This window comes from Gadus morhua, chromosome 9 (assembly GCF_902167405.1).
Source record: "Gadus morhua chromosome 9, gadMor3.0, whole genome shotgun sequence".
Taxonomy (NCBI): Eukaryota; Metazoa; Chordata; class Actinopteri; order Gadiformes; family Gadidae; genus Gadus; species Gadus morhua.
In genome coordinates this window covers 20256605-20270640 of record NC_044056.1, presented here as the reverse complement: position 1 = coordinate 20270640, position 14036 = coordinate 20256605, and the positions used below count along the sequence as shown (strand labels likewise).

At 41.4% G+C, this 14036-nt stretch overlaps 1 protein-coding gene across 3 annotated transcripts; it reads left to right on the top strand.

Moving 5' to 3' along the window:
* Window positions 1–2735: 2735 nt before the first annotated feature.
* On the top strand, window positions 2736–12088 carry nr2f2 (nuclear receptor subfamily 2, group F, member 2). 3 transcript variants are annotated; one of them, XM_030365816.1, is made up of 3 exons: window positions 2736–2973; window positions 7190–7717; window positions 9465–12088. In XM_030365816.1, the coding sequence occupies exons 1-3, from the start codon at window positions 2934–2936 to the stop codon at window positions 9737–9739; spliced, it is 843 nt and encodes a 280-aa protein (XP_030221676.1). In that variant the 5' UTR covers window positions 2736–2933; the 3' UTR covers window positions 9740–12088. The 3 variants fall into 3 exon arrangements, with proteins under 3 accessions (XP_030221676.1, XP_030221674.1, XP_030221675.1); XM_030365814.1 differs by lacking the exon at window positions 2736–2973 and adding an exon at window positions 5135–6287 and having other exon boundaries at window positions 7172–7717; XM_030365815.1 differs by lacking the exon at window positions 2736–2973 and adding an exon at window positions 5138–6287.
* Window positions 12089–14036: the final 1948 nt, after the last annotated feature.

Here is a 14036-nt window from a genome sequence, read left to right as displayed (position 1 = left end):
AATAATAACATGTAATAAAATGGACATTGACAAGTACAAAATTATAATAATAAGCTGAAGAGACATTCAAACACAAATATGTTTATTATATCAAATTGTATTGAATACATACTGTGAATTTACTTCTCTATATTAAACTAATCAAAATTCTTCTGTTAAATCGATGAACAAAAGGATCAGACAAAAACACACACACTTTATAAATAACTGTAACTACAAACAGACCGCCGAGTCCAAATGGTTTTGCAGGAAAACGTTTTGGTTACACACAGATACTTTACAGGTACAAAAATATGAAATACATTTAATGTTCCAACTAGTACTATGCACATTTATAACTATGTCCTCTGTGTGGGGGCTCTCTGTGACAAATCGATCAATATCTCAGATAAAATGTGTGCATCTGTTATTGGGACACACAACGTGAGGTAAACAGGTTTTAGCTAATGGTAAATGCAAGGCCAACAAACGTTTTAAGACAATATCAAAATAATTCCGTTTTAAAGAGACATGATTACATAGACTCATCCAGATTTAATGCACATGCAAACGCACACATTAGCGTGCAAGCACAATCAGCAAATCTAGAAAAGTGTATATTATAGGAAAGCTCTCCTATGATATGAACAAACCGTCATTCAAATCACACAGAATTAAATAAAGAAACGATAACTTTTACTAAACCTGTGTGTTTATGAGTGTGTGTGTGTGTGTGTGTTATTGTGTGTGTGTGTGTGTGTGTGTGTGTGTGTGTGTGTGTGTGTGTGTGTGTGTGTGTGTGTGTGTGTGTGTGTGTGTGTCTGTGTGTGTGTGTGTGGGGGGGGGGGGTTTGCATACATGGCATGTGTGTGTGTGTATGTGTGTGTGTGTGTGTGTGTGTGCATGTGTCTGTGTGCACGCGTATGTGTGTGCGTGTGTGTGTGTGTGTGTTTGTGTGTGCATCAGCCTACTGACTACATGTCAGTTATATTGCAAGGCGTTGACACAACAGATGCAAAGTGACATGACAGCAGGACAGTCAGGATGATGGTTTCATTGTTTATTTCTCCTCTCAAACCTATGTGCTGCATGTCACAATTACATTATTATGTCACTATTATTTTACAACTCAAAAGTAATTGTATTTTGGTCCTACTGTAATCATTATATATGATCGTATAAAGTTCTGAATTATTCAATTTACAAAATAAAAACCAGTTGTTTTCACCAATTGAAAATGAAAATATTTGATATGGGCAAATTGCATTTTCAGAGCCACGTCACCTGTCTTAATACTTATACTATGATATAGTTACCGTTTTGTTTCTCTTTTAATTCAGCAGTAAACTAACTCAATCCTGCTCTTCATGTTGATTAGCCTGGTTAACCTTTGCTCCCGGTCGGGTCTGGAGGGGTTAATCAGGGCGGGAACTCTGGGACCGCGGGTCACAGTTCTGCTATCTTGAAGCACTTGGTGTCGTCAAGATAAGATTAAAGCCAACTTTCTTCTAGGTTGAACTTCTCTTAAGAAGACTTGTTTCACTCTAACAATTTTCTTTATTTTTATAAATGATATAAAAAAGGAAATATAAAATTGGATGAGTATATTATGTTTATATCCTAACTTAAGTTAACAGCTGTAGACTCAGATGCAGAATATACCGTTACTCCGCTACCTATGAGGGAAACTTTTCCCTTTGCACGAACGTAAATTCCCACTATTATCTCGGCAATTCACCACCTATCGATTCGTTTAACTACACTTATCGCAATCAGCACATCTCCAGTCGAGTCGCCTGCTTTGTTTTACTCACAATAATAAAGCGCTCCGCTCCGTTATTTATGTTTGAGCATTGGAAATCGTTAAAGATCCAGCTATTTGTGTGTGATCAGTAAATATTTAGCACAGGCGACATCCTGCGTCTCGTCTTAATCAATACTGATCCCGTCGAGGGCGGCATTGTGTGCTGGCTGTTTGAGTGGCGCTTTCATCCTGTGTTTGAAAGAAAGAAACTGCCAAATTGGTTTTATTCGACATTATTTTCCATTTTAATTTAAAAATATATCAACTAATAATTTAAGAAAATTAAATTATTCTGGGAAATCATTAAAAAAATTGTCTGGTCCATGCTGATAGCCATTTAAAACCTTTACAAGTGATGTATGCAAAAAAGCGCCTATTCGAAATAAATGTATATTTTAAATTTGAAATCAAATAATTTTTCATTTTTTATTTTCTTTTTTGTAGACATTGACTAAAATGTCCAGCCTTTCTGCACCGGTATTGGTTCAGCTCCCCTTGGTTCTGGGGCTCACATGCTCTGATGCATAACAGAGAAAAATAAGAAGCACAACGCGTTATAAAGTGGCTGTATTTCCTACTCACATGGTGCACATTACACATGCATGCACGCCAGCATCGTTGTGGGAACTCGCTGTTGTTCTAGCAGTCTGTATCCCACTATATTCTGCTTAACGTTATATATGTGTCTATTGTAATATAAATAATGTTAAATGCAGCCCCCCTACACGACAGGTGTCCATGCTGCCCCCCCCCCCCCCTCCCCCCTCCTGGTCCCACACAAAGCAGAGCGGAGCGGAGGGCTTCCCGCACACACACATTACTGTAGAGAGAGAAAAGACGCAGGGGATGCGTCTCCTTTCCATAGCTTATTTGTTTATAGAGGCGAGAATAACATTGTTCCTCGGACAACGTCGACTGAAACTTTTCATTTCTTGTTCAACACGTGTTTTGAATCAGCGCTGGGGCCAGTGTTTTCTTATAGCGTGCACTTCAAAGTTGTGCGTAAATTTAGTTTGTTGACAGATTTTTTTTTGCAATAAACATTTTGTTGGTGTGTTTGATTCCGTCTGTTGGGAGAGGAAGCCATCTCATCTGTTAAAGCGAGAGAGTCGAGATAAATAGGTGGTGGATTTAGGAGTGAAGAGTGAAGATGCACCACGCCACGGAAGAATCCTCAACATATGCATTTGGTAGGTGTGCTGCACAAATAGCCTACATCAACCTCCACTCTGATAACTCATAACGGCATCACAATAACTTGAGAATAAATGTGAATGAATAATATTCTCGCATGTGCTTTATTATACGGCAAACCCTGATTGTATTTACAGGCGCCTCTCGTTTATACTCCATGGATCGAACATATTCTTAATATCCGTAGCAATTAATTTACCATTTTAATAGACAATTTAGCAGCGAGCGTTTGTTAAGGTGAAGACAATACAGACAAGCCCGATCGAAGAAATGAACGACATGGTTTTCAGAAGGCTATTGTGCAGAAACTAAGGTGTAGGCTACTTACCGACTGATGGGAAAACAATCTGTCGTCACCTCGTAACGCTTTTTATTCGCCGATAACGATACAAGAACGGGTGAATAAAACTGTCCATAACATAAGCACACAATCGTTGTGCTGGTTTATCTACAATCACAACCTAATCTGTGTGAACGCCGCCGCTCGGACCGCGCGCACCACGGAGCCAAATGTAAATCCTCATTTTGGCAGAGCTAGGAGCCAAATGATCCTTTGTCAAATTACACACATTTTTTAACAAATAGCTAGCGGGATTGAATGGTGCCCAATAGTTTAGTCTATGTGAGAGACAAGAGACTGAAGTAGTTCTCCTTCTCCGGTGGCTCCCCTAAATTGGGTTGTGTTGGAGGCGGACCGGAGCGGACGCTAGGGGGCGCCTATCTACCGCCAGACAACACTGATGGTATAATAAGTAATGCCGCTCCTTCAGTGGACCGACCTACACAGGGCTGAGCTCTAGGTGCACCTAGATACGCTCAGTGTGGGGTTTTAATCCGAGTTTATGGGTGACTGGTAATGAGAATTATAAAGAGAGTTCAAGGCAGCGGTTCAATGTGACTCTGAGACGTATTTACTAAACGGAGGGTCTATCCCGACCCCTTGGAACTTCAAATCGATCGTTTCTTACCCCCAATCGTACGCTACTGCCACGAACAGATTCACGTTCAGCCCGGGGTATACAGCCAGCCGTTGTGAAGACAAGCCTTCAAAATAATATATGGCATTATTGGACCTATATTCTAGGCTAAATAATTTTGCCTACATTCATTATTGGAAATAAATTCTCGATTTAATTAGTGGTTTACATGAATCAAGTACTATCCACAAAATGTTCAGGGACAGATATGATGAGCAATAAGTTTTGGTTGAAGACTCAACGCCCAGCGAGTAATAGCCACTAGCGACTCTGGGATATGTGCACAAACGGTGCCCTATTCCACAAAATTGTGATATTAAAATTCGGGATGTAGAGCTAATGAATGGAACGCAGCCTAATTGAATAGCCGAAGCATTACAATTACTCAGAGTGTGCAACATTCGGCTAAATAGTACATTTCGATTATGGGCTCAGTTCATGTTCTAACACATTAATTGAGTGTGTGTGTGGGTGTGTGTGTGTGTGTGTGTGTGTGTGTGTGTGTGTGTGTGTGTGTGTGTGTGTGTGTGTGTGTGTGTGTGTGTGTGTGTGTGTGTGTGTGTGTGTGTGTGTGTGTGTGTGTATGCAATATTTTTGCAAAAGCAATAGGAGCATTGCATCTCTCTGCAACATTTACCCATTCCATTCAAATCATTGTTTTATAAGCCTACTCAAATTCTGTATACGCATTATGATAAATAATGGCTTTAAATGTGGCACCATATCAGCCAATATTATCATACATTTATTTGGGTAAAGATCTATATTGTATTAAATGGTAGCTTACATTGTTTAAAGATTAAATTGTTCAACTGTTACGGAAGGGATAAGACGGGACATTGTCTTTTGTTTTATTGCATTCTTATTCGTACGGTTCTTCTGTCAAGCTTACCGTTAACGAGGCTATTTGGTTTAAAAAGAAAGATTTATCTTCCAAAACACGTCTCTTCTTAGGACCAAGCGGCCCTCTCGACCTCTATCCCCGCTCTGGCAAGGCACCAAGTAGCACAAGTACCGACTAGCCAATAGGGTTCAGGGGGAGGTCCATGAGCTCTGACCAGTCAAACACACTCACCTTCCATATATGGCAGCTGATCACCATGGTAACGTGTGCTAAGTTGCAGCAGTCGTGTCAAAGTTCACTATATAGAGAGCTCAGTGAGCTGATCAGAGAGAAAGCATTCTGCCAGTCGGGCTCCTACCAATCGCAAATCACTTCCTAACCTCCGCCTTTTTAACATATTTGATCACTTTGATTCTCGCTTCTTTTCCGCTATTATTTTCCTTTTCCATGAAGAGGGTCTGCAGTCGGTGTTTTTTCGTGCTCGTGCTCCTCTCGCGTTCCGGAGACTTCGTATCACAGGCTCCCCAAACATTGGCTTAAGCCGCGCGCTGCTGGCGCCGCCGCACAAGAAGACGCGGAACGAGACGCATTTCACCAGTTGGAGATTTTCCTCAAGACTTGCTGGAACTTGATAAGCTGCGGTCTGCTGTGAATTCGACATTATTCCTGCATCGCTCCGTTGTCTAGCCACCCGCTCCTGCCTTCGTTGAACAGACTTACTGTACCTCAGCTGATCATCATTAAAGAAGCTCACCTTTCCAATTGATGGCTCTGCTGGATGGCTGACTGCAAGCGCCCCTGGACTTGGCCTTTAAGCGCAAGGCAGCGAATCAGCTCGCCATCGCATCAGTTTTGAAGCGTGCATAGCGCCTACCGTCTACCAGAGCAATAATTCCTCAGTGTTCAGGAGTCTTGCTGTGGATTGCACGTTAGGGTAGATCGCAGTTTATTGTGTTTCCTAATCGCAGTTTATTGTGTTCCCGTAGAGACTAAATTGACCGCGACATCAAAACGGAAGAACAAAAAGTTTCTTAACGCTGAATGATAGATATGGCAATGGTAGTGTGGAGAGGCTCCCAGGACGATGTGGCCGACACCCAAGGCTCCCTCTCCTCGCAGACGCAAGGAGGACTCTCTCTGCCGACTCCTCAGCCGGGCCAGTTGAATCTGTCCGGTTCTCAGGTTGCTCCGTCCTCCCAGACCACCGTGCAGGGACCCCCGAACAACACGCAGTCCACGCCGACCAACCAGTCGTCGGAGAAGCAGCCGCAGCACATCGAGTGTGTGGTGTGTGGGGACAAATCCAGTGGCAAACACTATGGCCAGTTCACTTGCGAGGGCTGCAAAAGCTTCTTCAAGCGGAGCGTACGAAGGAACCTCACGTACACGTGCCGTGCAAACAGGAACTGTCCGATCGACCAGCACCACCGCAATCAGTGTCAGTACTGCCGCCTCAAAAAATGCCTTAAAGTTGGCATGAGACGGGAAGGTATTCGGATTTTTATTTTTATTATCCATGTATTTATCACTGCACCTCATGCCATCAGACGTGAAGCCATGCAAATGATGATGTTATGTCGCCCCAGAGAGCGTTTTCTGTGCACCGACTCCTCCTGTGATCTGGGTCCGACGGGAGGCACGCGACGAGCCGCCTGCGACCCTCCTCAAGAGAGGGGAATGGGGGGGTGGTCGGGTCCTTCCTAGTATGGTGTTTGCGTGCCGCTTTGTGTCTATGGTTCACAGCCATGTCCCCTACCCTCGATATAGCGTCGGCAGGATCGAATTTGGTTAAAGAGTGTAAACAGATCGCGTGTGTGTTGGATAGCTGATAGTCGACCAGCGCTATGGCGAGTGTCGGATTAGGGAGCAGAGTCTCCATGCTTCATCCTCACGTTATCCACTCGGGATTTATTTTTCTTCCCCTGATATGAAAACTACTCTTTACCCGAAACGTGTGTGAATAATGTCTACACGAGCGCGTAAATTGAATCGATCCATGTTTGTAGGCCCACATACAGTAGGCTATACAACGAGATGCAGGCTACCGCTAAGTAGGTTAAGGGTTAAACATGCACGGTCTGCCTTGCCCTCTTTGTGTTCATTTACAATAATCCAGGCTTCGTTGCTCCTGCACCATGATTTTCCACAATACGTGCGTGAATGTCTTGCGTAAATGTATGTTTTTTAAAACGTTAAAGCGCAGCAGATGTATCCAAAACCTCGCTTGTATTCTACGCAGTTGGCCATCATCATACGTGGTTTCATGTTTCATCTCAATTCATAAATTGTGAACCTACAAAACTGCATTCTGACAGTATGGTCATCCAAATGTTCATCTTGTGACGTGTAGAATTCAGGCATCAATATCTGTAGTTTCTCTTTTTACTGCAGCGGTGCAAAGGGGACGGATGCCACCCACACAGCCGCACCATGGCCAGTTCGCGTTGACAAATGGGGACCCACTGCACTGCCATTCCTACTTATCCGGATATATCTCTCTTCTGTTGAGAGCGGAGCCGTACCCTACGTCCCGGTATGGCAGTCAATGCATGCAGCCCAACAACATAATGGGCATCGAGAACATTTGTGAACTCGCGGCCAGGATGCTCTTCAGTGCCGTGGAGTGGGCCAGGAATATTCCATTCTTTCCCGACCTGCAGATCACTGACCAGGTAGCTCTTCTGAGGTTGACTTGGAGTGAGTTGTTCGTGCTGAACGCCGCACAGTGCTCCATGCCCCTCCATGTGGCTCCTCTGCTGGCGGCTGCTGGCCTCCACGCCTCCCCCATGTCTGCGGACCGAGTGGTAGCCTTTATGGACCACATTAGGATCTTCCAAGAGCAAGTGGAAAAGCTCAAGGCTCTGCACGTCGACTCTGCCGAATACAGCTGCTTAAAGGCAATTGTGCTCTTCACGTCAGGTAAGACATGTAGATTTACCCCAGAACATAGTGCACACGCTACACCTCTGTGTCAAAGGCCTGTAGAGAGGACTTGTGGTGAACGGAGTAACCGCTAAAAACACACAACTTGGGCCAAAACAAACGATGGTAAGAAAAACACACTGTCTTTGTGGTGACTTGTCTGCAGGCCATTTGCAGTGGTAACATATTCAAAGCAAGGTGGTGTGTTTCTCTAAACTAAAGTTAGTAACACTATAACATAAACAAAAAGTAGGCAGGTCTAATGATATAACATTTATGTTAAGTTGCAGTGACCATCAATTGTGAATGAAACTTGGAGAATTTTGCGACTGATCTTAGTGTGCAGGCCTATACCCAACGCCTTGTTTGTACGGAATGACAGATATAAAGATATAACTCTCCAAGGGGGAGGTATGTGGGGAAAAAAAGTAAGACAAGTCTTAGGTTCCCCTTGCAGAAGGGCGTCGTAGTTCTTAAACGCGTCGTTTTGTTTATGAAATTTGTTGGTTTTTTTAAGAAAAAAGGGCCTAGTTTGCTAATTGTGTTTTACGTGCACTGGCCAGTGGCCACCAACCAATTTATAAGTATTTATTTTATATTTTTGCAGGAACATTATTTGTTTACTGACCATGTATGGACCTCTTGTTCCAAAACGAGGTCATGACCCAGACTTCCACTAAGAATTGTACACTCAGCACAGAAATAAAACAAATAGGCTGTATATTTAAAGAGCGGAGAGGAGCACAATTATCGTCCCCTTAAGGCTCCTGCAAAGATACAAAATAATAATAATAATAATAATAATAATTACATTATTAATTATAATTATAATAATATTATGAAACACTCAAAACATTTTTCTGCTGCCTATTCAATCATATTTTATTACGGCTGATGGATGATGGATCGTTCTTGACTGTTCGTATACCAACATATAACGAGCAAAGTGCAAAAGAATGATGTAGGTGTAATTAAATGTAAAAATGATAACTTCTATTTTAGATTGTGCGCTATGTGTATCTTTGACAATTCAAATTAATGGATAGCCTACTTCCTTTTTTCGCAAAATAGTCAGTTTCTGGTCTCATATAACATCGTATTAAATAGCGTATAGGGTATCACGATGACGCCTCTGTAGGCTCTCAGTTAGTTGTTTTTCAAGCTAAATCTGGGTTCACGAAAGGTCACTGCACAACCCCTTCCCCCCCAGCCCACCTCCCACACACGCGCACGCACGCGCGCACACACGCACACACACGCACACACACACACACACACACACACACACACACACACACACACATACACGTACACGTACACGTACACGTACACATACACACACACACACACACATTTCTAGACAGTCTGTCGAGGAGCGTTTTAAATACGTATATAATGTTTGATCTATGAATATGCATGGAATATTTGTAAGGGTTCAATTTACAAACATCGAATAGCATATAATACATATGACGTTACATAATAATATTATTATTATGATTAACAATAATAATATTATGCCTTTTAATAATAAAAAGTATGAATAACCATCTCCGTTATGATTATCATTATTAGACCACAATGTTTTAAGGGATATATTTTCTCTTCCAAAACGAATAACAATTCTATAATTAATTTGAGGTGCATTAATTATAGAATTATGCATTAATTATGCTGTATATTTAATGTTGACCTGAATGTTTGATATTAATATTATAAACCTTATTTCTGCTCTTTCCTCCAGATGCCTGTGGTCTCTCAGATGTGGCCCATGTGGAAAGTTTGCAAGAGAAGTCCCAGTGCGCCCTGGAGGAATATGTAAGGAGCCAGTATCCCAACCAGCCAACTCGATTTGGGAAGTTGTTACTTCGCTTGCCTTCTCTCCGCACTGTCTCTTCTTCGGTCATAGAACAATTATTTTTCGTCCGATTGGTAGGTAAAACCCCAATTGAAACTCTCATCAGGGATATGTTGCTTTCGGGGAGCAGTTTTAACTGGCCTTACATGTCAATTCAGTAAACAGAAGGAAACGAACAAAGGGGCTAGGACTACAATGGTTAGGTCCTTTGGTAGAAGGAAAACGGCTGTTACACGAGCTTGCTTTCATGAAGAAAGACATTGAGGAACATGACTGTGAATTAAAAAATTGAAACCAGTGAACTTCCAAACGCAGATACGAGCTCCAGCGTTCCGCAGAGCGAGATGCTTCGATCCATTTTTTTAAAGACCGAAGAAAGGGAAAAAACAAAGGGATTTTCACAATCCTCGAGGAAAATTATAGTATTAAGTGCATTTAAAAATTAATTTGGGTTAAAAGAAACTCATTGAGAAAGTCAAAATTAAGTTCTCATTCTCAAATGATTTGTCCTGTGTCCATGTATAGCTGTGTTTTGTACTTTTCTTTGTTTCTCCTTTCTGGTTTCAAACCGGCCCATGTGATTCTGTAGTACAGGTGGTGTTATGTTCTGAGACGGTGATTAACTTTGAAACACTGAAATAATGTAAGATGTTCCAAAAGAATTAAAACCACAGCAATAGGAATATAGGCTTATAATTTAGGCTTAATGCTGCAAGCGCACTTATGTTCTTATAGGATGACCAATAACGTCTGGGGAAGGGTATATTGAGTTCCTTATCAGCTTTATGACCCTGCAGAAACATTTCTTGATCATATAAAGTTTGATAATTCACTTGTTTCCACCAGGCCATTTTAGGGTTTACTCCAAATCAGCTCTTTAAATGACGATTTGTGAAGGCGCAATGTTACATGTAAAAATGAGTGCAGAGTTCATGCTCATTAATTTATTGGATGCAGTCTGCGCAATTACCACAAACCAGGTCGAAGTGACATTCATTCTCAGTTGGGAGAACCTGTTCTTCCCAGGTTTAACCAGTCCCAGTGTTACGTATGCTGAGCTGTCTGTAGAACTACGTTTCTTTAATTGATGGAGTTTCTTAATTGAGACAGCACGCCTATGCTTTAGCATTAAGTCGTTTGCAGTTGATTAACAACAAAACAAAAGAAAAATCCAGGCATTAGAATAGCCAGTTTTAAAATGTGAGAGGTCAAGGGTCATACAAGTTTGAAGCATAGCTTGAGTAGCCTAGTGTTTATGGCAGTATTATTAAAACGTCCCTGAAATGTCACCCTTTATTCACTTCAAGCATTAAGTGCCTGACAAGCATGATGTAATTTCTTATCAAAACGTTGTTAAAGTAGTCCTAAAACATTTTGGAAACATAATTAGATTAAAATCCTCGGCCGTATGCTTGTGTATTTCACTTGAAAACATTGATTAGAGGCAGTATTCTTGTAAATATAGGTCAATTCATTTCAACAAGTTTTTTCTTTATACAAAGTATATGTGATTAAGAAAATCTGTGGTTGCCATTTTTTCGGTAATACAACGTCTTCAAATTGAGTGGCAGACTTAGCTAGTAGCACTGAAAGTTATGTTTTTAATGTATATACATATTACGACAAATGTTTTCTTTTTCATGTATATTTAGACTGTGAATGCATGGCCACAGGTCGCTAACCTATTTTACCTTTGATATATATAAATGTAAATGTTTTTTGACTGTATAGATATAATCTGTGCATTCAGTACACTAGCCCTTGTAGGCTATTTCAAACTAAAAGGAAGAACACGTGCGATATTAGGCTGAAACTAAACAGGGTGAGCCGCTTTGAGAAGGAGTTGCTATTTTAAGTTAGCTTCACGCTCTTTGGTCTTTGACAAACGCTGCGGTGTGTGTGTGTGTGTGTGTGTGTGTGTGTGTGTGTGTGTGTGTGTGTGTGTGTGTGTGTGTGTGTGTGTGTGTGTGTGTGTGTGTGGGTGAGTGTTTGTGCGCGCGCGCGTGTCTGCGCACGTATGCACGCGTGCGTGTGTCCGTTTGGTTGTGTGACTGTACATGTGAGTTTGCGCGAGCACATGTGTTTGAGAGCTAGCAATTTTGTCTTTGTTTTGGCGCTTTTCTTCAACACACGAGACACGTTGTTGTGGTTGAATAAAAAGGGATCACATTGTGTAGCTGATTGAATACTGTTCTTTGGCTGTTTATTGCCACATGAGGACCAGAGAATGATACATGATTGTAATTATGAACAGTTTAAACTGGCCCACGTTTTTATATAAATATATAAAAATATATGACTGCAGGGTATTGATAACGTATAGATACTTTTTTTATGATTATCATTATTATCATTATTATTATTATTATTAATTGCAAGTGATATATGTGTGCGTGTGTGAAAGTTAATAGTTGAACACAATTCTTGTTTGTTTGTGTTAGCTTATTGTAAACGAGCATTCTGCTGTAAATTTGTTCTTGGTATTAAATTATAATTTATGAATTTGAAAATTACGTTCCTTCATGTTTATTACATGGGCCACGACTGTGCCATGTTGTCTGTGTCCATTCTGTGTTTGAGTGTGTGCCTGATCTCATGTGTGGAGCGTCACAGATATAGGCCTACGTCACTGAACGGAACTCGCTGTGGTTTCATTTGGTGTTCCTAAAGTATTGGCCTTCGGCCTTCAATATTAGCTGTACATTGTTTTAAAATAAGTAAGCCCGTGAAGTAAAAAAATGATTGAATGTGCGATTTCTCTTGAAGGCTTCGCCATGGGGCTTTGCCTATATTTCCCATAATAAATGTACACCCACTATGCGCACCCACTAGGCTATATTCAAGAGTATAACTCAACAATCTAAAGAGGCTTCAGCCTGGAGTGATGCCTTGGGAAATGGCATTTTACCTCCGAAATGCGTTTCACTTCGCCACATAGGCTAACCATACACATGTGTATCAGTGATCATTAGCCTTTCAATATCGATGCGGCTGAGAAAATAACAAATCACTGTGACTTGGTGCTCATCCAACTTCCTCAGCCGAGCCTCTGTAGGCGATATAATGTCTATAATGACCTTAAATGTTTACACCTCCAATTAGTTTCGTGTGGGTCTGTCTAGTTCTACCTCTTTGTGTGTGTGTGTGTGTGTGTGTGTGTGTGTGTGTGTGTGTGTGTGTGTGTGTGTGTGTGTGTGTGTGTGTGTGTGTGTGTGTGTGTGTGTGTGTGTGTGTGTGTGTGTGTTCGTACGTTTGTGTGTGTGTGTGTGTGTGTGTGTGTATTCGTACGTTTGTGTGCGTGTTTGTATGTGTGCGTGTCTGTGTGCGTATATGCGTGTGTGTGTGTGTGTGTGTGTGTGTGTGTGTGTGTGTGTGTGTGTGTGTGTGTGTGTGTGTGTGTGTGTGTGTGTGTGTGTGTGTGTGTGTGTGCGTACGCGTACGTGTGTGCGTCCGTCCGTGATTGATTGGGTTGGTTTGATGTTAAAGAAAACGATAATGCTCACCCAACCGTTATTTAGACTTGAATATGTTACCACCGAGGTTTTTTGTAATTGCGGTCTATTCAATGTTGGTATAATATTAGTAGGTCTATAACTAAACGCATTGGGACGATGTTGGGCTATAACAAACTGGATCTTGCACTTGAGTGTCAAGACTCAATTTTCCTCTCGAAATTAACCCCAAAATACGTCATGCTGATGACGATCCACCATCTAGGCCTATAATAACTCGAATAGCCTACAAGCTATTCTTGTTCTCCGACCAACAAGCCACATGCCAGCCCTCCTCATTCATACGTCACGCAACCGCTAGGCTATTTGACACAGCGTTGGGTTCGATTCCCGAATTTCAAGTGCTGCACACCGGCCGTATTAGCGTCGCACATAAAACTAACGAGCTGTGACTTATGGCCCGTCACTTATATTCAGGCCTACCTGCCTCTGTTCTGAACACTTACACGTGAGCTCATCAAAGTGATGTAGGCTACATGATATTGAACTTATGGCAAGGAGGAAACTAAAAGGATTTCCAGTAGGACGCTATTACAATGCAATATAGTCTAATTTGCGTAAGATAATGCTATAGATGGTATTTTCTCAATCAGGCCCCAAAATTCTCCCTCTTTTGCAGACACAGGCTCTCTCCGTTACTCCGTCCCTCGCTCCCTCCTCCTCTCTCTCCAAATCTCTCATCAAATCAGAACCCAAAAATCTAGTTCTGTACGCCTATGAGGCTCGATTGAGACATGATGTACCATTATATTTCATGTTAATCAGTGTGTATGCCTTATGGCGTTTTACATGCAGTCGATATTGTTTCATATTATAAGGCCTTTTATTACTATTATTATTATTATTATTATTATTATTAAAATGTCTAAGATTTTATCAATAACCTAGATTACTTTTGTTTTATACCCTATTCTTAGACTCTAATTTAGGCTTCCATTTTAATTAG